The sequence below is a fragment of the Pomacea canaliculata genome, linkage group LG7, assembly GCF_003073045.1.
Source record: "Pomacea canaliculata isolate SZHN2017 linkage group LG7, ASM307304v1, whole genome shotgun sequence".
Classification (NCBI taxonomy): Eukaryota; Metazoa; Mollusca; class Gastropoda; order Architaenioglossa; family Ampullariidae; genus Pomacea; species Pomacea canaliculata.
Genome location: NC_037596.1, coordinates 18,520,251 through 18,546,174, shown reverse-complemented (window position 1 = coordinate 18,546,174; position 25,924 = coordinate 18,520,251). Strand labels below are relative to the sequence as shown.

The 25,924-nt window shown below is 41.8% G+C and overlaps 1 protein-coding gene across 4 annotated transcripts in view; it reads left to right on the top strand.

The window, feature by feature from the left end:
- The window catches only part of LOC112567859 (highly reducing polyketide synthase cla2-like), a 50,679-nt gene that overhangs the window by 13,849 nt on the left and 10,906 nt on the right, over nucleotides 1-25,924 (top strand). The window contains exons 1-9 of one of the 4 annotated variants that reach the window (XM_025244718.1): nucleotides 17,946-17,994; nucleotides 18,147-18,237; nucleotides 18,591-18,725; nucleotides 18,900-19,060; nucleotides 19,546-20,253; nucleotides 20,516-20,712; nucleotides 22,955-23,437; nucleotides 23,659-24,068; nucleotides 24,529-25,159. In XM_025244718.1, coding sequence (XP_025100503.1) covers nucleotides 18,602-18,725; nucleotides 18,900-19,060; nucleotides 19,546-20,253; nucleotides 20,516-20,712; nucleotides 22,955-23,437; nucleotides 23,659-24,068; nucleotides 24,529-25,159 — 2,714 coding nt within the window. In that variant the 5' untranslated portion in view covers nucleotides 17,946-17,994; nucleotides 18,147-18,237; nucleotides 18,591-18,601. The other 3 variants (XM_025244719.1, XM_025244717.1, XM_025244715.1) reach the window with 3 other exon arrangements.

Genomic DNA, 25,924 nt, shown 5'->3' with positions numbered 1-25,924 from the left:
CGGTCCATGGTTTTTATGAAGTTCTTCATCAAACCCAGATTATTGGGAAGGGTTGGTATTGCAGGATTTTGTGAGCCTCAACGAGAGCTGGGTGCTGGGTATTCTTCTCTCTAACTGCTACATTTTTTCTGCGTGTCCATTCCTGCCGCAAGTAGTGCAATTCCTTTTGCTCTGCTATTCTACTAAAATAAAAAAAACGTGTTTTTTGTGCATCCCTGCTTAGGTCCCGTTGAATGGGCAACTATCTTAAAATCACCAAAGAGGACCAGCTGTACTTGTTGTACTCAATAGAATTCAGTAGTTACTTGACGTTATCCTAGTGTCTTTTATGCGGACAGCATGTGCTATTGGAATAGATGGAAGACGGTTTCCATTGTTCAAAAGCAGAGCCTTAAGACTTCGAAGAGTCTAAAACTAGTCTCCATTCTTGAGGGTCATGAGCGATTTCTAACGCATTCATCAGACCCTCAATATCGGAACAGAATATCAAATGACCTTTTCTGATGAAAGTCTCCAACTGCTGGCGGCACTTTCGATGTGAAGTAACTGGGACATCTTCTTCTAGAAGATCCCATTGCTGGACTCCTAAACCTAGAAATTCTGCCTTGTTCTTGGATAGGTCCAAATCACAAACCTGGTCAATTAGTTTTTCTTGTGTTATTTTGTGGTGGGGTTGATGATGGATCACAGTCAAAATGTGGATGACTGAATGCTGACTGACAAGAAGAAGAACGGGTCGACTCACCCTCATCCCCATCAGCTGAATCAAGAGAATATGCTGTTCGAGATTCTAGAATATGAAGTCCTTCATCTTGTAAAACTGGTCTCAGTGCAGACGGAATGTTGGGGTAGACTATTCTCCACTTCTTTTGCTTTGTTATCCTGCCACAAATATGAGGAACCAAGCAGAAGTAACAGTCACTTGTGTGGTTCCTTAGCTTTCTCCACACCATGGGGACTGCAAGGGCATTGATGGTCTATTGGCATTCACCCACTGTGAAAGCTATGTTTCACATGTATCACGGCATATACACGGGGTCCAAGGCTTGTCGTGGTCCCCAATGTTGCATCCGAAGCAAATATGATTGTCCTTCTTCACTTGAAGAAGATACTTCTCTTCTGGTTTGTAAATGTCAATCCCCGACAAATAGTTATCAAAACACTGTTGCTCGTCTCATTTTCCAAACATTAGTGTTGTGTAGTGTAACTAAATGATAAACTAATAACGGTTTATGTAACAGTAGCTTATACTGTATCCCACGAAGTGTGAAATATTTTTAAATGCTCAACAGTTCCAACTGGGCTATATATAGTACACTGTGACGTCATCTTACTTCTGCAGCTGCCTGGCAATAGCACTGCATTACATCAGAAAATGACGCAATAAACTCTGGATGACGTGTGCATCACTGTATTATGCAATGTGATGCAATATGACGTCGTTGTAGGCTTATATAGGATGTTGTCACAGTCCTACTCTGACATTGACAGCTAAGACATAGATCAGGGGTGGGCAATTAATTTTCCCAAGGGGCCGCATGAGAAATTGGGATGGTTTTAGAGGGCTGGACTAATATAGTTAACTTAGTTTTACCCAATACTGTATATATAGTATATATAGCGGCGGGCGGGTCAGCGTGCGGGTGGGTCAGCGTGCGGGCGGGTCAGCGTGCGGGCCGGTCAGAGACAGGAGGCGGGCCGCATCCGGCCCGCGGGCCGGCCTTTGCCCAGGTCTGACATAGACAATGGACGATGTCAAATGTCTTCACAACCGCATCCACTACCAACTCTTATGGTGATATTCGTGTTCAACACACAAAGATGCTATACATTAGCACATTGTTAAGTCAGTAATAATTTCAGTGTTGACCAGTGTAATCAGTGTCTTAGAGTTACGCCCGCAATCAATTTAAAACTTCTATTGGTTGTCTGAACTTACTTGTACAGACAGTAGCTTTGAATGCCAGTATGAATATTCATCTTCTTATCCCCTAACTCTCATCTGTTTTTCTGAGACGTTCTTTACACTAGCACTTTGACTTTTAGGGTTATTTGTTGGACACATTGCCGTCGCAGTCATGCCAAGGGAGATAATAATCTTCTCTGGCAAACAGGATATAAACTACATTCTGCTAAGCGAAATAAAAGACAAAAAAATATGTTTTAATCATTAATGATATACCAAGTAAATGTAGTTCGATTTCAGGAGCAAATTACTGCTGGAAAAATTAAAGACGAGAAGGAAAATGTCCAGTCCCATTCTGACCAGTTCTGCAAATCTGAGGCAAACAGAGGTATGGACGTGTTTCTTGAATATGTCCTTCATAAATACCATTCACACGGAGGTATATAACTCTGGATGAATACGTTTTCTTTATAAATAACATTCCTCTTCTTATTATTCCTGTTCACCCACAGTGGAGCATACGGCCACATCTTCACCACCCCATTGGAACCGGTTCTTGGCGTCATTTCCAAAATGTTACCGTTTAATTTCCAGCTGCCCCAGACTCGCAAGGGACCGATCTCCTCGATGCCGTTCAGAAGATGGTTCGACAACCTGTCGTTCAGAAAGCTTCCACCAATACGGGCCATAGGCCCATCCGACGGAAGACAGTTCAGTCCAGACCTTCGTTGTGTGAGTGTTTCAGTTGCAGTTTCTGTAGCTGGGGTTGTTTTATACGTTAGGTTGCTAGCCTCAACACCAAACCCTCCTTCCCGGCTTGGGACGAGCAGGTTACCCTTGAGGGCTGGAGGTTTCTAGGCGGAGTTTATATACAGGATGTATATAAATGATTTATGAATATGTGTTCTTTATAAATACCAGTCCGATTTTTAAAAAAACCCAAAATACTAGGATTATTGGAAATTTCTATGCAAATACACAATGGCATTTCTGTAGCTTTTAGATGCAACACATAATAGAAGGCATTTTTTGTATTTGATGAAGTGAATAATTGTTTCAGTTTATTATAGTTGTTTTAATTTATTCAAATGTTTTCTTTGATAATCGAAATGTTAAATGTACTGAAAACAGTCATTCGAAAGTAGTAAATATTTTATCTTTCGTCATTGTCATTGTCGTCGTCAGCATCTGTGTCTGCTCGTCCTCCTTATCCCTTATGTTTTAAAAAGTGCATATCCAGAAGAAAGCTTTTTATCGTTTTGTTTTTATTCAACTTAATAACTTTTATACTTGTATGTTTCTGTATCTCTTTGTCAGCTTATAGCGGGCAGACTTGAACTTTATGTACCAGTACCGTTAGTGTCAGAGATGAACTCGCTGATTTCACTTTCAGCTAAATATCTAATAAAAACTCATCTCTCCTAGTAGTTAGCTAAATAAATCCGTGTCTGGATGTGTAGATGATGACTCACATAAGGAACAGTCTGGTGAAACGGTAGACAACAAGGAAACCCCTTCAACTCAAGAAGACGTCACTGCTCAGTTACCGGTAGACCTGAAGCAAACAGAGGTATGGACATGTTTCTTGGCTATGTCCTTTATAAATACCATTCACACGGAGGTATATGAGTGTTTTTGACTATGTTTTCTTTATAAATACGATTTAAACAAACAAACAAACACCAACTTAACACTGGTCAACAAATGTTTTACAAAAGACATGTTACTGAAATCACGAAAAATCATGTCATATTCTACGTCTTAGATGGCTTAGTGTGTCTCTTGTTCAGCTGTTAGGATTATCTCTGGGGAGTTTCCAGCTGTAGTAAGCCAGTATGATAGTGGACATTTTTCGTTGGTATCTGTTTTTCCATTGTTGCAATATCTTGATGAACTGGTTGGACATGTCTATCACTAACCATACCACAAGTTGTGAGGAAATAAATCCAGATGGGAAGGAAGTGGATCTTTATGATCAAATTCCAGCTAAGTTTCTGCTACTTCATTAGCATGTCTTTTACTGGTTTCTTGTAGTTTTCTGATCTAACAATCCCAATAAAGTTTGTTTACACTAACCGAAAAAAATTGCATGCTTATTTCGCATCAGCCTGCAGCAAGTTGTTTAACCGGTCTCCTTTGAAGAGCTCTCAAATCTGAGGACCATGAAAAAAAAAACTCTATCGTTAAGCTTTGCCACGCTGAGTCGAGGGAACTTTCCCTGCGGGTATCGGAAAGCTGGCGAAGTCCGGTGCATTGTTTTTAATGAAGTTCTTTATCAAACCTAGTTTAATGTGAAGAGTTGGTATTGCAGGAGATTGTGGGACCTCGACTACAGCTGGGTGCTGGATATTCTTTTCTCCAACTTGCTTCCTTTTGTCTGCGAATTCATTCCTTCATCAAGTAATGCAATTTCCTTGCTCAGCTATCCCATTCACATCAGAAACATGATGAAATTTTGTGCAAGACGGTTTCCAAAACGCAGCCTTAAGACTTAGTTTATGAGAGTGTATAAATAGTCTTTATTCTTGTGATCATGAGGGATTTGTAAGACATTCAAGACGCCCTCAATATCGGAACAGAATACCAGATTATCAAGGGAGATAATAATCTTCTCTGTCAAACACGACAGAGACGCGGAATAACATACAAAAAATATGTTTTAATCATTAATCAGATATCAGTAAATGTTTGATTTCAGGAGCAGAATTCTGCTGGAACCATTAAAGACGAAAAGGAAAATTTCCAGGCCCGTTCTGACCAGTTCTGCAAACCTGAAGCAAACAGAGGTATTCAGTGTTTCTTGAATATGTCCTTCGTAAATATCATTCACACGGAGGTATATAAGTGTTCTATCGAAGTGTTTTAGTTCTAAATATTATCTACACTGAGGTATATAAAGAATTTATAAATATGTTTATAAATACGTTCAATTATACAAAAAAAAAAACCCTAAAAATACGGGCACTAATCAAAGCTTTGTTTATTCAAATACACTAACCGATTTCTGTAGCTTCCCGATGAAACCCATTATAGAAGGCATTTGTTTTGTATTTGACGAAGTGAATGACTGTTTTAGGTTTTTAATTCATTTAAATGTTAACTAATCTAAATGTTAATGTACTGAAAACAGTTATTCGAAATTCTCGTCGTCGTTGTCACCTGTGTGTCCTCCTTTTTCCTTTATCTTTCAAAAGGTACATGTCTTGAAGAAAACCTTGTACTGTTTTGTTTTTGTTCAACTTCATAAGAAGTGTATTTGTGTGGTTCTGTATAAATTTGCCAGCTTACAGCGGGCGGACTTGAACTTTTTATTTACCAGTTCAATAAGTTTCAGAGATGAACTCGCTGGTTTAAATCTCAGCTAAATATATAATTAAAACTAATCCTACCTATTAGATAACTAAATAAATCAGTCTCTGGATGTATAGATGATGACTCACATAAAGGACAGCCTGGTGATATAGTAAGCAACACGGAAACCCCTCCACCTCCAGAAGAGGTCACTGTTGAGTTACCCTCAGACCTGAAAGAAAAAGAGGTATTGAAATGTTTCTTAAATATGTTTTTATATAAATACCAGCTACACAAAGAAACACCAACATAATCAATAGAATACATGGCCAGTATTATGATTTATCTTTCTAGCTTTCCCCTACCTCTCTTCTATGTGTCTCTTTTCAAACTTTGAAGTTAGTTCGTGAACCCTTTGCTGCTGACCTCAAGTTTTTTTTTACCTTTGTTTCCGCCATTTTAACGTTTGCTACAGTGAGTCGAACTCATGAAGATGCTGCTGCATGTTGTTTTACTGTTTGACGTTTTGTTTGTAAGTTAATTAATTGTATTTTAATCCTCTACTGTATAACACTTAAAAAATTCCTGAAAACGCAAGTAAATTTACTAACTGAAAGAACTAAGACACATTTATGCGACAGTCAGTGTTTAACTTACATTAAAATCCTATTTGCAGAGATCAACCCATGAGAATATGGACAACGCTGTGGCTATAGTTGGTATCGCCGCCATCACGCCAGGGGCTGAGAACATCCGGGACTTTTGGAGACTTCTCAAGAACGGGGAGAACCACATCACGGACGTCCCGGCCTCCAGGTGGCACATCGACGCCTTCTACGACAGCGACCCCCTGAAACCAGGAACAGCCTATGTCAGGAAAGCAGGCTTTGTCAAGGAGTAAGTCCATCATAAAGAAGACTTATTTTACTGAGATGTTTCTCAGTGACACGTTCGCGCACACATTTCTATTGTTTCAGCCATCTGAAGATTCGAAGTTCATTTTGTTTTAGTGCAGAGAAGTTTGACAACGCCTTCTTCGGAATTAGTGAATACGAGGCAGCTTCTATGGACCCCCAGCAGAGCCTTCTCCTGGAGTGCACTTATAGAGCTCTAGAAAATGGCGGCATTACCCACATCTCTGACACAAACACTGGCGTCTTTGTAGGTAAGTGGATACAAAGCTCTACTACTCACAGACGCTAATGGCCAGATAATTGCTCTAAGAGTTTCGTTTGTAAACAAGGTCTATTCCAAGATACGGGCAGTCGAACAGCTCAATTCCTGAACAAAAGATGAAAAGAACAGTGCACAGTGACTTGGAAGTATTTAAAATTAACTTCCATTTGCTTCCACATTCAGAACATCTGACATTCATGTACTAAAGGACTTAAAGGATTACATAGACACACCTGTTGATAGAAGGGGACCAGTTGGACCATACATGCTTCTTGTGCTTGTTCGGCCTGAACGTGGCATCCACGGATGTCATAGACGTGCTGAGAGTCAAGTCAGGTGAATGCAATGGCCAGTCAAGACGCTGCTCTTAGGAGTTGGTCACCACACGAGCTCGATGGGAGATATAGTTGTTATCTTAGTCTAGGAACTGAACCTATGACCTTTAAAGTGGCCACGATGAGAGGCTGCCCATTCTAGTTTCCATCCTGGATGCCAGTCAAATCATCGAAAAAGAGACGAAGAAGGGTTATGTCATGATGATGGATCCTTCCTTAGATCATTCGACAACCGCAGTCACAACGACCGTTTTCATAAAAGGAGACCTCCACGACTTCAACGTCACCACAGTTGTTGTCTGCCATCGTTGTGGAGAAGAGTGAGATTTGATTTGTCAGTAAATTGGTCGCATTAAGCTTATGTAACATCGAAGACGATGCACTCTTTGAGAGGTGTAAAGATTAGCTCACCGGTAAAGTTGCTTTTTTCAGGGTTTTTAAGTGATTTTCATGAATTTTAGAGGACACTTAGCAAATACTGTAAAAGTAAAATACAAGTACAAAACATCTTTATACTTTTGAAAAGGTGTTATGTCTGCCAACTATGACATTAGTACATCACTTTACATATAACGTTAACATAAGGCATACAACGTCTGCATCACCTTCTCTGTTTGCAATCATTTAGGCTGACACTTATAGTTTCTCTCACAAGTATTAAACCTCTATGTGCAGTCACTGTGCCACTCAAAAATAGAAAGAGATGGATATTAAAAAGGACAAAACAAGTATTGCACATTCAAATACACTGTTTAGTCACATGTCACAGTTTCCAGTGCGTTCCAGAATGTAGAGCGGTCCGGTGGCGCAACGGTTAGCGCCTGTCACCAATACAGTGAAGGTTGGCTGTCCCTGAGTTCAACTCTCGTCTCGGGCACGCTGTTCTTTCTCTGCACGTGGCATCTGTTTACAGGGCTGGCTGCCTTGCCGTGATATAGCCTCAGTTGCTGGCACGGCGTAAAACATCAATCCCCCTCCCCCTCGTTCCACACTGCTGTTCAACAGGATTTGATTGACAGTCCGTACCCTAAAACTGCTACTGGCCTTTAATTTTTTTTCGGAACAGTTTCTTTAAGCAACGTTTTGCAAAAAAAGATTTCACTGTAAGATCTCGTGGACAATGGGTTCAAAGTCGTAATTGGTCTTCTTTAGGAGCAATGACGTCAGATCACTCCAGCTTTTATCCCGCGGGGTCACCGGAAGTGGACAGCTACACGGCTACTGGGGTCAGTAGCTCCATGCTAGCGGCCCGGGTATCGTACGTGAACAACCTGCTGGGTCCCTCCATGGTCATCGACACAGCCTGCTCCTCGTCACTCGTGGCCATCCACCAGGGCATTCAGGCCATCAAGAACGGTGAGGACTGGAAGACAGAAGCAACTCTCTAGCTCCCTTCTCTCTCTCCCAGTGAGATCCAGCTGTGATATATTTTCTTCGATTGAATTTATGTTTGCTGACGACACACTTTTCTTTCGTTTCATGTAAATGCACATTAGAGATTGGCTTTAAGAGAAAGGACGAGTGTTGGTTCTGTCTTGTAGAACCCGCTGTATATTCGCCGAGTCTTTCCTACAGGTGACTGTGATATGGCCATCTGTGGAGGGGTCAACTACATTGGGCACCAACCATGTTTGTTCAGCTCTCCAAAGCTAAGATGTTGTCTCCCACCGGTCAGAGCAGAGCCTTTTCAGCTGATGCCGACGGTTATGTCAGGGGGGAGGGCTGTGGGATTGTGGTCATGAAACGCCTGAAAGACGTAAGTGATTGGTTGATTAAAAGGTCAGCATTTACGTTTGTTTATAACTACAGCATTTATACCTACATTTATCTATAGATACGCCTACCGATAGTTTTTATTACTTGAACATTAGAAATAATAGGGATAGATATAGTATACGGCTACACACATCTACCGATTGAATAAAAGCGTATGACATTCTTCAAGTTGAATGATGATCTACACGACTTTCCTAAGGCACTAGACAACAACGACCACATCTGGGCGACCGTGGTGTCAGGGGTCAACCAGGACGGACACACGGTGACGCCAGTGACGGCTCCCTCAGGGACACAGCAAGAGAAGCTGATGACAGACATCTACACCAAGTACGGCGTCGACGTCTCCAGGCTGGACTACATCGAGGCTCATGGTAGATATCACTGTTTGTTGCATCTGTATAATTTTATAGCACAGTATCCCCGCCCTATGAGAAATCTCATATAGTGTTTTATAAATGATACTAATTATAACAATAATTATGATAGGGAGAAATTTAAGAAACCAACATAAAAGACAAGGAAATAAAGGGGAGAACGCGTGTGTTACACCACACAGGTAACACATGCACATTCAAAAAATGAACACGAGATCGTTTTATAGAGAAGCGTCCGTGTTAGAATTATTTTCGCTGCAAAATTTCAGTAAAATCATCGTGTGAAATATGATCTACATTCTAACAATTCCAATTCTCCTGTACACTTAAAATAGGAAAGAAACATTTAATTTTTAAGTAGTGCACGCCCTCAGGTGTGAGTGGTATTTGGATTTGACAAGAGGAAACTTGCCTCACACAGGTACAGGTACACGAGCTGGAGACCCGGTTGAGGTTAACTCCCTTGGTCATTTTCTGAAGACGATGAGCGAACCCCGCACGCGATTCATCGGCTCTGTTAAAACTAACATCGGTCATCTGGAGGCAGCAGCTGGAGTCATCGGTGTTATCAAGGTCCTGCTGATGATGAAGCATGACACTATCGTCCCCTCTCTGCATTGCCAGGATGTCAATAAGGACATTGACCTACAAAACTTGCAACTGGTTGTTCCCCAAACTTGCCTCCCTTGGAAGGGTGAAGACAAAATGGCGTGTTGTAACTCTTTTGGCTTTGGAGGAACAAATAGTCATGTTGTTTTACGGATGGAGTGTCAACCAAACATTGCTAGTTCCCTGACTCTTAGATTAAATGTAGTCTGCTTTTCTGGAAAGACAAAGCAGTCGTTGATAGGGTCAATGGAGACGATAAGAGAGTCACTGGGGAAGGGCGGGGCCGTGAATGATGGACAGAATGACGAACGTCTTCTGATGAACATAGCATATACCAGTTCTGTCAGACGAGATCATTATTCTTTCAGAAAGGCATTTGTTGTCGACGGAATGAAAGAACTTTATGATTCTGTTTCTCGCTCTCTTGCAGAAGTTCCACCAGCTTCTCCAACAAGAAGCCGACATCTTGTCTTTATTTTCTGTGGGATGGGCACAGCCTGGCCAGGTATGTGCAAGAAGATGATGAGAAGGTTCCCTGTGTTCGAAGAGACGATGCAAAGAATTGACCAGATTCTTTCAGAAATCAACGAGAATTCCTGGTCACTGGTAGACCGTCTTTGTAATGAATATCCGACCGAGGATCCTGTATTCTCTCCCATTGCGGTTTTTGCCTGCCAGGTGGCTCTAGTAGCTTTGTGGAAAAGCCTCAGAGTCAATCCAGACTGTGTAGTGGGACAAAGCATTGGTGAAGTTGCTGCAGCCTACACTGCAGGTTGTCTTACTCTTGAGGTTGCTATAAAGATAATTTATTACAGATCAATGCTCCTCGCACAGGTTTCTGGGGGTAAAATGATGGTAGTTAAAAACATAAGCGTAGAGAATGTTCGAGAAATACTCCGAGAGTTCGACAAGGCAAGCATAGCTGTGGAAGTACAGTCCCGTGTCTTGTGCTGTAAGCTCTGATAGTGAGACCATGGTGAGAATCCAAGAGAGGTTCACACCGTTTAAATATTCCCAAAAACGAGTTAAGCTGATTCCACTCGAAGTTTTTGTGGCCTACCACAGTCAGTTTGTTCAATCTTGCCAGGAACCACTTGCTAGAGCGCTTGACAAACTTGAGGCAACACCTCCTAAAACATCGTACATTTCTGCTGTTACTGGCAAGAAAATGACCAGTGCTCCTGGTCAGGGTTACTGGGTCAGGCATCTTAAGGAACCCGTTCTTTTTCACAAAGCAGTTCAGGCCGCTAGGGATGAAAGTCCTACAAACACCGTGTTCCTCGAGATCGGGCCGAAATCAGTCCTTAGGGCGCACATGGCAGACATCTTCCCAACTAAAGATTTGCCAGTCATTGAGTCAATGCACAAACCTCAGGAGGACAAAGTTTTCTTGCTAGCGATTGCTTCTGTTTATGAGCTGGGTGTAGAGCTAGCGTGGGCACCACTGTATAAAGGTTGCCATGTGACAATTGTTGACGAACCTAGGTATGCTTTTGACAGAAAGATCTCTCTGAAGCGAACAGTAGCTCAAGGATTTGGTTGTCTCTGGTACAGAACAAGTGAATCAGCACCTCTTCGTCTTCCAGATGACCAGCAAAGATTCATTTAAGATATTTCTTTCTACGTTGACAACATCTTTTGTTTATGACCATCTTGTCAGCAACCAAATTCTTGTTCCTGGGGCTTTGTATCTGGAGGCAGGACTAGCCATAGCCAACCGCTTGAGGTACGATCATTCCTGTCTTGCAGTGTTGTCAGCTACGTTTCTAACTCCCGTTTCTTTAAAGAAAGATGAATTCATTGAACTTGAGGTCAGATCTGACAAGAAGTTAAAGCTGGCGGACCAACAGCAAAGTCGACTGACAGTCAGCAAGCAGGAGCTGGACATTGCGGTCATCCACATTGAGTGGCGCCGGGTCCTACTCACGGGTCAACGCACCATCAACATGCAGTACATCCGTGAAAAATGCACTTTTTCTATAAAGAAAAGTGACATTTATTTTTCTCTGAAGCGTCTAGGTTTTGAATATGGACAGACATTTTGTCTATTAGAGAATGCTTATCGAGGTGAGGGGAATGTCTTGCTGAAATCAAGGTTATCTCAGAAGTAGCCAAAAACTTTTTCAGTACGACCATCCACCCGTGCGTGCTGGACGCCATGTTTCAATCTGTTGCAATCATGAATGACACTCACAGCACCGGTGATCTGCAGTTTCTGCCGGAGTCAGTAAAAGGGTTGAAAGTGTTCAGCGCCATGGAAACAGTCATGTTTGTTTATTCTCGCTTTCTCCGGGGCGAAAATAAGCGTGCAACCTACAATTTGACTCTACTATCAAGCAATGGACTAGTCCTAGCTACTGTGGATGAGTTCACATTAATCAGAATCAACGTAGAAAGTCACTCTGGTCTCCCTATGCTAGTTTCAATGGATTGGGTTTGTGCCTGTAAGAAGTGGGATGAAAATACCCGGATTTCTGCGAAATGCTTTCGTCCTAGATTTAAGAGCAAGTTCTGAAGGCAATGATGTCAACAATGTCAGGTACCAAAGTCAAACTATGGAATGGGAAGACATTTACCAGGAGGTGACGACGCGAATGCAAGAAGCGACTCATGCTCCTGCCATTGTGATAGTGTGTGACACCAAGGTCTCAAAGGACGCAGCGTGCGACGAGGTTCAAACACAAGTTCTCAACAACTGTGGTTTTGTTCACAGCGTGTTGAGACTCGTACGCGACTTGAACTTTGACATCCCGGTTTACATCTGTACATTTGGAGCGTGGCCAGCCATTGAACCTTCGGAGCAGATGCCGATAAGCCCGGTGCGACAAGTGTCTGGGGCTTGACGAGAGCCGCACAGGACGAAAATGTTTATCCCCGACTGGCAACCGTTGACCTTCACATCCCAGAGAACCTTGAGCTCTCAGTTCCTCAGTCGCATGTCCCAAAGGCTGTCGAGTTCTCGTGAACTCTTGGACAACCCTGAATTTTTTATAACAGCAGAAGCTGTTTATGTCAACCGAGTTCGTCGTGTTGACAAGCGTACTTCCGTGCCTCTGTTCAGGGAGGCACCGCTGGACCCAAGTGAGGACTATGTGATACTGACAGAGGACGAAGAGGGAGCTACCAAACCGTTTTCTATCAAAGACTTCACGGTTGTAAATTGCAATTCCGCAATGAAATCATCAGACCTTCTCTCTTTGCCCTGCCTTCACCCTACCTTATAAAAACACCTATCGTCCATAAGCAAAGCGTAGGTGGTTCTGAAAACTATTCAGTGTTTGCCCTCGAGACTGTAGGTAAATCGACAGAACATGGTTGATCGTCTTGCTCTGTCGTTCAGACTGGGAGTAAGGTCTCAGTTCCTCCTGACACAACTATTCCAATATCACTGGTTCCAAAGTATCGCCGGGGAGACTTGACGAAGTTTGTTCTTCTGTTTTCTCTGTCCGAGAAAGTCTCTTCTACTGAAGTCACAATATTAACTCCTGCAGCTCACGTGGGACTGGCACATGTACATGAAAATGAAATTAGAGACAGACGACACGACAAGGATAGTCACCGTTGAAGAGTATCAAAATCTCAAGTCTCTGACCATTCAGTCTGAAACAGTGGTTTCTCTCATCCTCCTTGACAGGGGCGTCGTCTCTACGTTAGTCCAAAGGTGGAGAGGTGGTACTCGTCTTGTTACCTTTACTGCTCTTATAACACCTGAAGCGCTCACTTATCTTGCCTTTGAATGTCCCGAGGTTCAAATTAAATTAGTAGACACACAGATGCTATTTCGACCTTTGAAGTTAGCACAGATTGTTTCAGACGTGAAGACGTGGCTATCCAGACTAGATGAAGGACTTTTGTCAAATATCTCACAACACATGCATTCCTTTGAGAGAGCTGATGAAGCGAGTTCTAATTTTATGTTGACAGACTCAGTAGCATGTTGGCATTCACAGAGCTGATGCCCAGAGATATTTGCGCCAAAGTTGATTCTGACAATATCTTCAATGTCCGCTCTGTGTATATCGTTGTGGGGGGCCTGACGGGACTTGGGTGGATCTGTGTGAAGTTCCTCGCTAGGCATGGGGCGAGGAACATTGCAATAATCCAGAGAAGAACACCATCGGCAGAACACACTTCAAACATCGAAGAACTCACAAAGCACTTTGACTGTATTATCCACGTGTTCCAGGTGGATGTCACCAAACACAATGAAGTCAAACAATCTTTGTCCAGCGTTGGGGAAAAATTTAACAACGCTCCATTGAAAGGTATTTTCTTTGGCGCAGCCGTAGTTGATGACGGTGATTTCTTTTCAATGAGCAGAAACAAATTTGATATAGTTTTAGCTCCTAAGATCAAGGGTGCCTGGAATGTTCATCTCCTGACCAGACATTTACCTCTGGACTTTTTCGTGATGCATTCCTCCGCAGCATCTGTCTTTGGCAACCAAGGAGAGGCAAACTACGCTGCGGGAAATGCGTTTTTAGATGGTCTAGCTTTTTACAGGCGAAATCAAGGTTTGTGTGCACAGTCTTTTGGTTGGGGTCCTTTATCAACCGGACTGCTTGATAACAATGTAAACAGCTCAGCGAAAACTTGAATCTTTGGGTTTCCTTCACATGACGGAGGCCGAGATCGAAGATAGCTTGTCTCCCTTGTTAATGCTAAATTGGACTCATTGCGCCCAGTCAAAATGGACGAAGAAAGATACTTTACTCGTCTTCAGGCAAGCGGTCTGCAACCTCTGCTTCAACGATTTCAGTCTCTAGGGTTGCAAAGGGTAGCAAAAGCAACTTTTGACAAGATTGATGTCCTGGCGGTGGCCAAAGCAAAAGACCCTGCAGCTCGGCTGGAACTATACCATTCCTACGTCTTGCAAATAATCAGAAGGGTGTTTTCGGTGGATCAGTCACAGGTGACGCTGGACACAAACCTGACTGACCTTGGTATGGACTCCGTGTCCTCTTCGATGTTACTTGGCCAAATATACCGAGACACATCAATCAAGCTGAATGCTGTGACCCTCATCTCGGGTGGGGTGACAGTTCGCAGTATCGCCCAGAATCTCAACGATAACTTTGTCCTAGACACATAAAGACACTCTAGACATACTGAGACACATCGTGGCATAGACTGTTGGATCATAGTTCCTGCCTATACCCTGTATTTACTCCCAGAGAGTTCCAATTCCTGTTTTCTAACAGTGTTTTTTCTGGGTGTTCTACCTGTCGTATCGCAATGATCATGAGTAAGGTCAAGTAGATGTCGCTGCTGGACTATAAATGAGTGCCTACCACATCATCGACAACTTTATCTTTATGCCTAATGTCTTATCCATGTATTGTCTTACTCGTGATTTGTTGTGAGCTGCATATTCAATATACTATAGCAACATATGTATAAACTTTAAAGACAGTAACTTTAGTAAAACATGATAATATAACTTGTGGTTGATGCTAGATGTAGCTTTCGTAATCCCAGCTAGATGTGCGCATTAATTTAGCATTTTTTATCATCTCTGTGATTCGTAAACGAACATTGCAAATGTCTGTACTATAATTACTATAACTGGGACTGAATTTCTGGTATCAAATGTAACCTGGTTGTGCCTGATGATAAAAGAAAGCTATATGTCTAATATTACATAAGAACAACTATTTTCTGTCAACGTTTTGCAAACAAGAATAGTCTTTACATATTTTAAAATAACTCTCCCGTTATAGCTATTACTTGGAAGATATGTTCAGTTGTAGTATTCGTCGTTTTATCTTAGATTTATTCCTACTAAAATTTCACTTATTGATTCATGTATTTGTAAAGGTGTGATACTAATTGCAATGATTGTATTCTCAACTTCCTGTGTTTTTAGTTTGTAATTTCTGTAATGTATAACGCGTATATTTTATTAAACATTTTGTCTTTGTGGGTGGCAACCACGATATAATAATAGGGATCATTAAAGAAAAAAATATTTTTGCCATTTTATATAACTTTGTGTCTGTTGTTAATTACCTAACTTCTCAAAATATTGTTAAATGATGACAATTTACACCTACTGTATGCGTTTGTTATTAACTGCTGACTGTTACTGTGAATTTTTGTCATTTATTACTATTGTCAACTGCTGTCTTCTTAATTGTTTTTTTTATTTGTGAATATATGTCTGTTTAAATATTATTAATTAATTAATGCTAACTCCTGCTATTGAGAACAGTAAGAATATAACTATGTAAGGACATACAAAAATATTGTGTTGTTTGCAAATTGCGATACTAACATACAACATTTTTTTCATCAGTTTTTTTACTTTATAATTATAAACAGTGTCTTCTTGTCATGGTTACCCGGATATGTTGCTTTGTGGAGAATATTACACAATATTTTTTGTTCTTTGTGAAAACGTAGTCAGACCTTCATAGGCCTGAGTAGTATCAGTGAATTTATTTGAAGACAACAGTACTAGTGTACAACATGTAAGTACTAATTAGTTTCATTTGCTGTTACAACTACTAACTTTTCATTACTGTGTTTTTGGTTATTGTTGATTTGCTTATATAAAAGTAAGAAATCATTTGACTCTTCATGCAGAACAAATCAAAAGTGAATAGGAAAATTTAAAAACAGTCAAGAACACAAAATACGAAGTTCTATTAAAATATATCAAGAAAAATGCTTGAAATAACCAACATATATATATAATAAATCAACCAAAATCTAGTGGACTATATGAGACCAGACACACTTTTAGTAGATTCAAGTGTGTTTAGTAAGGTCATATACCACTGAGTGTATGAAACTTAAAGAAGATGCAAAGTGCACGACTGTGCCGCCGTTGGGATCGTAACTCGGGGTACAGACAGCAGTGAAGGTATGAGTTGCTGATCTTTATTAAACTTACTTCAGAGATATGGGCGAAGACTTGTCTCAAAGTGTTTGAATTATGTAGGTGAACTGTTTTATTAAGTACACTATATATTTTTACTTTTGTTATTCTTTTGTTTTGCTTGACTGCATGGTAAAGCCTTAACCTTAGATGTTAGCCTGACTTTTAATTTTCATGTTCAATGTTCGCTAGAAGATATTACAAAACAGATAATCATGTGTAGAACAAAATTTAATATTTTGTAGTTTCTTAGGATCAGAACAATGGCAAAATTTATACCTATGAAGTAAATAATTTACATTTTTGTTGATTAAAAGCTGACCAGGCCACATCTGATCATCAGGTCATTTACTAGGGCGTGAGTTCATCCAGGTGATGCATTATTAAAAATAAATATTAAGTTGAAGAGAACTTTTGTTGTTCAGTGTGAGATGCATGTCGAGTTGTGTGATCTGATCTGAAAAATAATGAATGGATTTCTCTGATGTACCCGCTAAAACATAATTGTGCTATAAAAGTCTGTGTCAGCAATGGAAATCTGTTGTATACAATCAAGTAATACAGAACCAGCAGCCTATTTGCCATCTTGATACCCTGGGGTTGTTTGTTCACTTACTGCCAGCGGTTTGTTGTGTTTGTCACCAACAAGAAATGACTACAGTGTATATGTTTTACGGCCACTGGACATGTTACAAAAACAAAACATCAGTAACTTTGCTCCAGACACAAATTCTCACATTCATTTATTGAGTGTTCATTATATCTACTGTTCATTATAACTTTTAGTCTTCTGTCTTTTAAATTTTCATGTTAAAAAACGCATAGTTGTATAATTTTTAGTTGAGTTTACTGATAAGTTTGTTTCAATAAAATTGACTGAGGATGTTTCATGTAATGAATAAAGAAAGGCTTTAATTCAATGTTATGTCTGTGTTTCTTGGCACGAAAGGGATCGTCTATACAGCCTGCCTTTGTTTTGAGCAATCTATTGTTTTGTATTTTGTTTTACAGTCCTTCTTCTGTCAAACTCGGAGTTGACAATGTTGCATGATACCTCCATAGACGACTGTAGGCCGATGTCGTGCTGGGCTCATTTCCAAGACATGCACGACACAGAACACGAAAGCAAACTGATGTACCGCAACTTTGTTTATAATAAACAGGATATTGACATTCCCCTATACTTTGAAAAAAGGGAAGAGAGTGAGTGTATGAATATATTTATATACATGTGAGTGTGTGCCTGCGTAAGCTAGTGTGTTTATTTGAGTATGGACGTGTGTGATTGTGTGTTCGTGTATATGCTGTCGCAAGCTTGTTTGTGCTTGTGTGTCTGCATACCTGTGTCCACGTGAGTGTGGTTGTACTGTTTGTGTGCTTGTGTGACAACGTGTGTACAGACAGAGAAGTACAGAAAGGTTGGTATGACCTTGACATTATAGTCTCGTCAGCCCCGCACAACACTCAAAGTGTTTACCTGGCAATAACAACCCTTCGTCAACCCCTTCTACCCCGGCGTGTCGGGTATTTTTAGATTCTCCACCCGTGTACCCCTTTACCGTGCGATCAGCGTGGTGTCGTGTGCAGACTGCTTCTAGTCACAGTTCGCTGGCCAACATGTCTTGTCTAGTTTACCTCAACTAGGTAAGTAAACATCTTTTGTCTACGTAACGATTTATGTGTAGTATACAGTTATCGTAATTATACAATCAAAATGTCTCAAGGCTAAGCTTCGTAAAACGTTTCACAGTGTTTAGGAAGTGTGAATGTGTCAGTAACATTTCTTTACTGAGCAGTCACATGACCCAGGAGCAGGGGCAGGAAACATTATGGACTTCCAGTGCAGGTTGTTATGATCAAACTGGTTACATACACCCCAGTGAGGAGGTGAGTGGTAACACAGAAATGTTTTAGTCGCTAAGGCAGCCTTGATACAGATTTTGTGTAACCGTCTTCTACACTGATTGTTAACGCATGTTTCTTGTGATTGAGTAATGTGACATGTTGACATTTTAAATTTTCTGCACACGAGCGAGAGTAACGAAGAGTCCTGTCATCAATTGAGACCGACATGACGGACAAAAGATAGTTTGCAAGATTACTACAACGGGCAACCAAGGGACTCGACATAAATTTAAAAAAAGCACATTATCTATCAAGAAACATAATATTAGACGTGCAGTTGATCATCATGGCGAAACATTATCTTATGTTGTCGAACTCTCAATCTCTTGGGGCAGTTCTCCAGACAATGAGTACTACATCCGGGCACTCTGGCCATCATGGCGCCGGACACCGCGGACGTGGGAGAGGCTCACTGGAAGAATGTCGGTGCGCGGTGCCTGCATCACTTTGCGAACTGGTCATCGGGAAAGGTAAGAGTGAGCAGTGTTTAGTCTTTCGTTCAGCTGTATGAGTTTGCTTTTCAATGAACTTTCTTCCAGCCTTTGCAAATAGAAAAAATCCAACAAAGATTGAAACAAATCTTTTGTAGAGAAACTTTATGTTGTATACTTTAGGTTGATGAAATTATTGGAATCTGATTTCAGAAAATAAGTCTATACAAGAAATTCAAAAATTGTCTGGAGCCGATGTTCGAAAGGATAATAATCAATCACCTGTTCCTGGATTTGAGATATTCATTATCAGTGGGACTCGTCCTCAAATCATGAAAGCAGTGAAGCTGGTGTATAGCAAAACAGATATTGCTGTAAGTATCAGTTAAAATTCACCACACGCCAAGCATACTATGACCATAAGACTTACATCAGTTATCATTGGTTTTTCAAAAGTTCTCAAGCTCTGCACATGAGTGTCGCATCCAGAGGAAATATGTCTGTCCTGAACTGAGATCATACCTCAAGACCTTTTGCTTCTCAATGCAGTAGTGACATCTTCCGTCTCTTCAAAATTTCATGTGATTTACTTCCACTTTATTGTCCTAAACTAAAAGCAAATAAATGTGGTTAAATAAACTTATTTCAGACAAGGGACATGGGTTGCAGACTTTAATCACACATAATTTTTGCTTCTAACAGAGAGGATCTCTAAACTAAATAAAGAAGTAAATAAATAAGCAAATGGGTCTGGGCATCGTGATGATAAGTGGTCATGAAACTTTGTGTTTATGTATGCAATGCTCCTAGCATTATATTAATGAAGCTAAGAAGTCATTATTTTCGTCCTGTTTCACAGAATCGTCTCGCCAAAGAAGCCCAGGCTTTCTGGTTAAGATGGGTAGAACATACCTACCCTAATCTGGAAACACAAGCCTATTTTGTGCCTCCTGCACACATAAACCGGGTTCCTATGTCTAAACGAAGAATTTCAGGTGCAGACGTGCACGTCCTTGGAAGAATGTCGACCATCTTTGAAAGGGACTCTACTCTTCCCACACGCAATGTCCAGGAGACGGACATGGCGATTGATGCGGCCGTAGGACGTGTTGTGTTTTCTCTACACAAGATGGCGGAGACACACAAAGACGAGGTCTTCATGGCCATCAGTCAGCTGAACTTTGGCGACTACCTGGGCGAGCCCTGCTATATGTCAGTCGCTGCTCTGCTGCCCCATCCTTCGAACCTTCCGGAATCACTGCCAAAGAACTGGAGACAAGGAAGCTTTGATCTTCTTATTATTCACCGACACTATGGTATCATCGTGTGCGAAATAAAAGCTTTAGGTGACAGTGAGCAAACCTCGAGTGAGGCAGAGTCTGACTTCTCTAGGATAGGGGACAAGCTCAGAAGGTCTGTGTCACAGCTGGACAAAGCCGAGGCGATGCTGTCATACCTGGTCTCTGATGTTGCACCTGGACTCAGTATTACAAAGACGATTGCTTTACCTAACCTCACTTCAGGTGAGATACAAGAAGTCATTAGCGCTGATCCAGAGCTGGCACAGGTGAGATTGAAAAGAGATTTCTGGAAAACAAAAACAGAATCCTAATATTTTAAGAATTAATTTTTTGGACTGCCTACCTGATCGCGTTATTAACAGACAGACAGACAGACAGACAGACAGACAGACAGACTGTGCCAATCATATTTTGGTCTTACGAGTCGCTGCAGTAATGAATCCACGTTCGACATCGCTACTACTTACTCTCGGAATACGAATAAAGTGAGACATTTTTTATTTACAATTTTAACACCTGCATTTTCAGGAATTGCATCGCTGCCTTAACACGGATGACATCACTGGTGTTTGCATTTTCTCTGAGCAACTGTCCAGTCCCAGAGCTCCATGGGAACTAACAGACGACTTTTTGTGGCGATTTAAGAAATGGTGGGAGAAGTGTGTGATTTCTTCTCGAGTGGATCCCTTTATGAGCTCAGATGTCTACAAGACTCTGGTTGCCAGGTACATCCATTAATCAGTTCATCTATTCATCTATACATTGAATCCCTTGTGTGTTCGTGAAACCTTCAGCTAGCCATTAAGCTACCCACTCAGCTATACAAGTCCAGTTCACTGGATTTTAACCTTGTGTTCAGGAAGCCTGACCTTTTAAAACATTTAACTAGCCACTCTCGTACAGATAACTAAATCACTCACAAATCGGGGGAAATCATTATTTACCTTCCCTCCTACTGATAAATAATCTAATTAATGAATGTCATTCATCTACCTACCCTTCTACTAAATATCAAATGAACTAATCAGGGAAAAGTTGAGAAAATATGTCATTTTAGGTCGCACACATTATTTGAATCTTTTCATAACCTTCGATTCATAGAGCTGTTCATATTATACAATATTTGAACCAAGTAACTGTCGCGAACTCCTGGGGAAGAGCCCGTGTAGATGGTAGAGGTTGTGATTCCGTCCCTCAGTCTATCACACTCTCGATACCTCTACCAAATCACGTCGACATTTACTGCGTGCTCTCACACTGAATTGCTTATCAATTTAACACTTCTAATTAGCTCGAGCCCCCAGCACGCATAACCCCAATGAATAACTCAAGGCAATTTAGTGTATAAAAGAAAGTTATTAATCATCGAGAGATTACACAATTTATGGCAAAAGATACAATTTCAAATGTAACCATACGGTCGTTTTCTAGGGTGTCCCGTTATTCTAAATGTTCTCTTTCTTCTAGTCCAGATATCTAATGAGCCACGATTTAACTAATCTTAATCAAACTACACACTGCACACACCACACGCCACTTATCTTTACACACAAGTCTCTAGTCACGTGAGGGCCCTCGTTGATTGACGTCCTGAAATCTTCTTCTGTCTTCCGTCGTTCGTGTCGGCTTCCTTCACGCGCAGAGATCCTGGCACCACCGCGTGCCTACCTGTACCTCGTCCCTTAGGCCGGACTGCTGTCTCAAGCTTAACAGCGCCTACAGCACCGACACTTATCTACCAGCCTTCCTCTACTGTTTGCGACCAAACAGATGCTGGAGATGAAGCGTCGTACACTCTGCGACAGAGCGGGTCTTCCACACCTCTGAGTCGGTTGTGCTGGAGTTGTCACGATTCCCAGACAAACTCACAGCAGAGAATCTGAACAGCCTTGAACAGATTTCGGCTACAACCTTTCTCCTCGAGCACCAGTGCGAAAGACCCCGATCCTTCGCCGATCGTGATATTAAATTCTCATCTGCGCGGGTTCTTCTCTCTCGTGATTGGTCCAACATTCCACAGACTCACTTGGACTATTCCACTATCTAGGTTTATCCAATCACACTCAGCTAACACGTGATGGACAGGTGGTCATTTTGGCTTATTCCAGCCCACATTACACCCCCTCACTTTACCCCCTCTCACTAGTAAAGCAATCTTCGACTATGGCGCCATCTTGTCTGATTTCCCATTCAGTACCTGCGTCCAACGGGTGGCCTAGTAGGTAGCGCTGTTATCCTGTTTCAGGTATGCGGCGGAACTTCCGTAACTAACGGCGTAGGGTGACCGACACTCTTCCCTCCTCTGAGGGATTCCTTGCAACGACACCTACCATTCCGCATTCCAATCTGACCTTGATCTATGTCCGTCGTGACACCTCGCCGCTAACACGTCTCCTCACTTACCCGTTTCACCTGATAGTCTGCTTACCAGCGCGTCCGCCTGTTTCGTAGGGGGGGGGGGGGAACTGAAGTGAGACACCAACACTATAGCCCTATACTAGTTATCACATGACAGTAACAATGGAACTCTCTCCCTTTCCATGTCCGCCACCTACCCACTATTGAATCCTTTACACGTGAACTGAAAACACACCTCTTCTGTAAACAAGACTCCTAACAACCTTTCCCGTAATACTCTTCGTTTGTCACACCCTTTCTTTTGTAATATCATGTTACTCTCAGCACTTGTTCTTGTTGTTTGGTTCCTCTTTGTGTTTTCTGTATTGGTTTTATTCTTTGTTTAGTACGGTTGTTTATTCTTTTATAGTTCGTATGTTATTTTTTTGTTTTGCTGTCCCTCGTATTCTGTCCATGTTTCGTTCTTGTTCTTAAGCGCTAAGAGCATGCTCCTTAGGATGGTGAGTATGCGCTTTACAAATTTTACATTTATTGATTAGACATTCCCTTGTTATTATAAACATAAGTTTCTTGTAAATTGAAAGCAAAGCTGTCACTGTTTTTTTTCAGGTTCTGTGGACCGGCGACATCAGTGAAGGTTCCCTGCCTGTGGGAGCCCCGTCTGTGTGTCAAGACCCTGGGGCAGGCCGTGTCCGAGACAGGGAGGCGCTACGCCCTCTTGACCTTGTTTCCAGAACAAGTCGACCTGCTCACTTCACAACCACCCAGGGTGTTCCTGGCCGGCCCCCCGGGTACCGGCAAGACAGTGGTACTTGTCCTGATAGCCATGCACTGGCTGAGGTGTGGTCACGACGTCTACGTGCTCAGCACGTGGATAAACAGTCGCGTAGTGTGTCGCATGCTGTACCACCTTCTACTCCAGTGGCTGAGAGATCAGGGCGACTCATCACAACACATGGGAAAGGTTCATTTAATACATTTTAACTTTAGAGGAGGGAAAGAAACCGACAAAGCCTTTGATTACCTGAAGGAAGCAGCAGGAGGTTGCAAGTCCGTGTATGTCATCGCAGATGAAGTCGGGCCTGATGAAGTGTGAGCACTCTCCAGTTATTTAAAGACTGTCATTCATGGTTTACATGTGTAGTAAAAATGTAACTTTTTAAAATTCAGGTAGAAATTGAGCACTCAAATGTATACCATCAACTATGCAAAAATAAATATTCAGGGTTATTGTTATACGTCTATTTATCCACTTCCACTCGTCCATTTATCTATCACTATTCTCCCAATTGTACATTTAACTATTTTGACAGTTGGAGTCCTGATCTAGATTACCCTTCTGTATGGAGTCAACAATTGTGGAACTTTTCTCATCGTCTTCTGCAAGAAGTTCCCGACCTCCATTTCTGGGCGGCGAACTGTAAGCACGGGGTTGCTCCTCCACACGACTGGACAGTGAAAATATTCACTCGACCCCTGCGCTCCCCTCCGACAGTGGTGACCGAGGTAGCCTTGTCAGAGGAGCTGGGCGATGATGTAGCTGCCTACACAGAGCGGGGTGTACCCGACCACACGCACGGTCCACCCGTGAAGTTTGTTTATCATCATGGACCCTCGCACGAAGAAGAGCATCCTCGCAATTGTGTGCAGTGTGGCAAGGATGTTGCCAGCTTCATCAGGAGTCTTGGTGTTGGACAAACAGACGATAGCAGCAACCTCAGTGGTGAGCATAACAATCAGTTTTTTGCTGTTTTGGCAGTTATAATCATGGTCTAAGGTTGTACTGTCTATACAATGGATATATGAGAAGATTTACTTGTGATTATTAATAAAGACTGAATAATCTTTCTGTAACATGACTATTCTTTCCTATTGGTTTTCACGCTATTCTTGCTCACCAATGTTTTTTTTTCTTATTTTATTTCTAACCCTGAAATATTAGCCCATATTTTAGGAAGAACCTGATATTTTACAACTGTATGAATCTTTTCTCGCCAAGACCACTGAGACAATAGAAAGAGCGTGAGCACACGAGAAAAGCAAAAAGAAAATTCGAATGCAGTCATTAAATTAAGCTTCCACTATCACCACCAGCACCATCACACAACTACCACGACCACGTCCATACCGACAACAGTCTTTTAGCTAATTCATTAATAATTTTCTTTTGCCTTTGTTGGCAGAGCCTTTAGCTGGCGTTTCACCACCTTTTCTCGACAGCAGGCTTGCTGCCTGTCCTCCTGCCCTGCAGTTCAAGGACGTCCTGGTATTGTGTCTCGGTCACGTGGACGACAACTCAGGTGTGGTGGTGGGGCTAAAAAGTGCCAACATTCCTACAAGAGTCATGGAAAGCAAGGTGGACATGGAGGACGTAGCCACGGCCCGTAGTGACGTAGTGTGGGTGTCCTACGGCAACGTAGCTCGTGGTATCGAGCGTAAGGTGGTGGTGTGTGTTCGCGATGATTACCACGATGCCGATAGGTACAACAGACTCTACCCGCTCTCACGATGCATGGCACAGCTCGTGCTGGTCTTGCCAGCTTTACCGGGTGCACAGACACAAGATCAGACAATATTATCGTTATCTTCACAGACGACTAACATAGAGCCTGTAGATGAAGCAGTGGCTATAGTTGGTATCGCCGCCATCACGCCAGGGGCTGAGAACATCCGGGACTTTTGGAGACTTCTCGAGAACGGCGAAAATCACATCACAGACGTCCCGGCCTCCAGGTGGGATGCCGACGCCTTTTACGACAGCGACCCCCTGAAACCTGGAAAAGCATATGTTAAAAAAGCAGGTTTCGTCAAGGAGTAAGTATGTCAAGAAAAATTAGTCACGCAATCAATCGGTCAAAACATGCAAGTTTTACAGATTAACTTATTTGTTCCTTGAGCCATTCAAAGAGTCACTTATCATATTGTTTTCTAAATGTATGTAAATATGTGGATCTTACCATATCTCCCTCTTGGAGATTAACATGATCTTTCCTCAGAGCTCATTCACGTGTTTAAATTCCCAGTGTACTTTGCTCGTGAACAACATAGACTAAAAGTTCATGTTCTGGTGTTTTTGGACCGTCCCACAAATTAAAGAGTGTCTAAAACATTTTCAACAGCCAGAAACATTTGAAATATCATGAACGTCATTATTCTCAGCATTATTCTCAACTACATACAGTGGAACCTCGATTATCCGGTCTTCGACTAATCGTGCATTTAGCTATCCGGTATCGCCTTTAAACAAAAACCAACTACAATAAACTGGTAAACATCACAAGACTGTCAAGATTGTGCTCTTTTCTTGGAAAAGATTGTGTGTGGGTCGCACCGTCCGTGAACGCGACACCTTGTTCCGAGTTCATTTAGTTGATATCCTCACCTCGAGGGTAGAAAGGCAGCTTCCTGTAAATTCGTGTGAGATGTTGGGGTCCCGTGCTGCTAAACTGCAAATTGTTGAACTTGCAGAAAAGGGGGAATCAGTTGCTTAGCTTTCATCAGAAATTAAACAATTCGTGATATTGCACCTATCCTACATTTACGAATGTTTAGAATTTGTTTTCGATTATTCGTGATTTT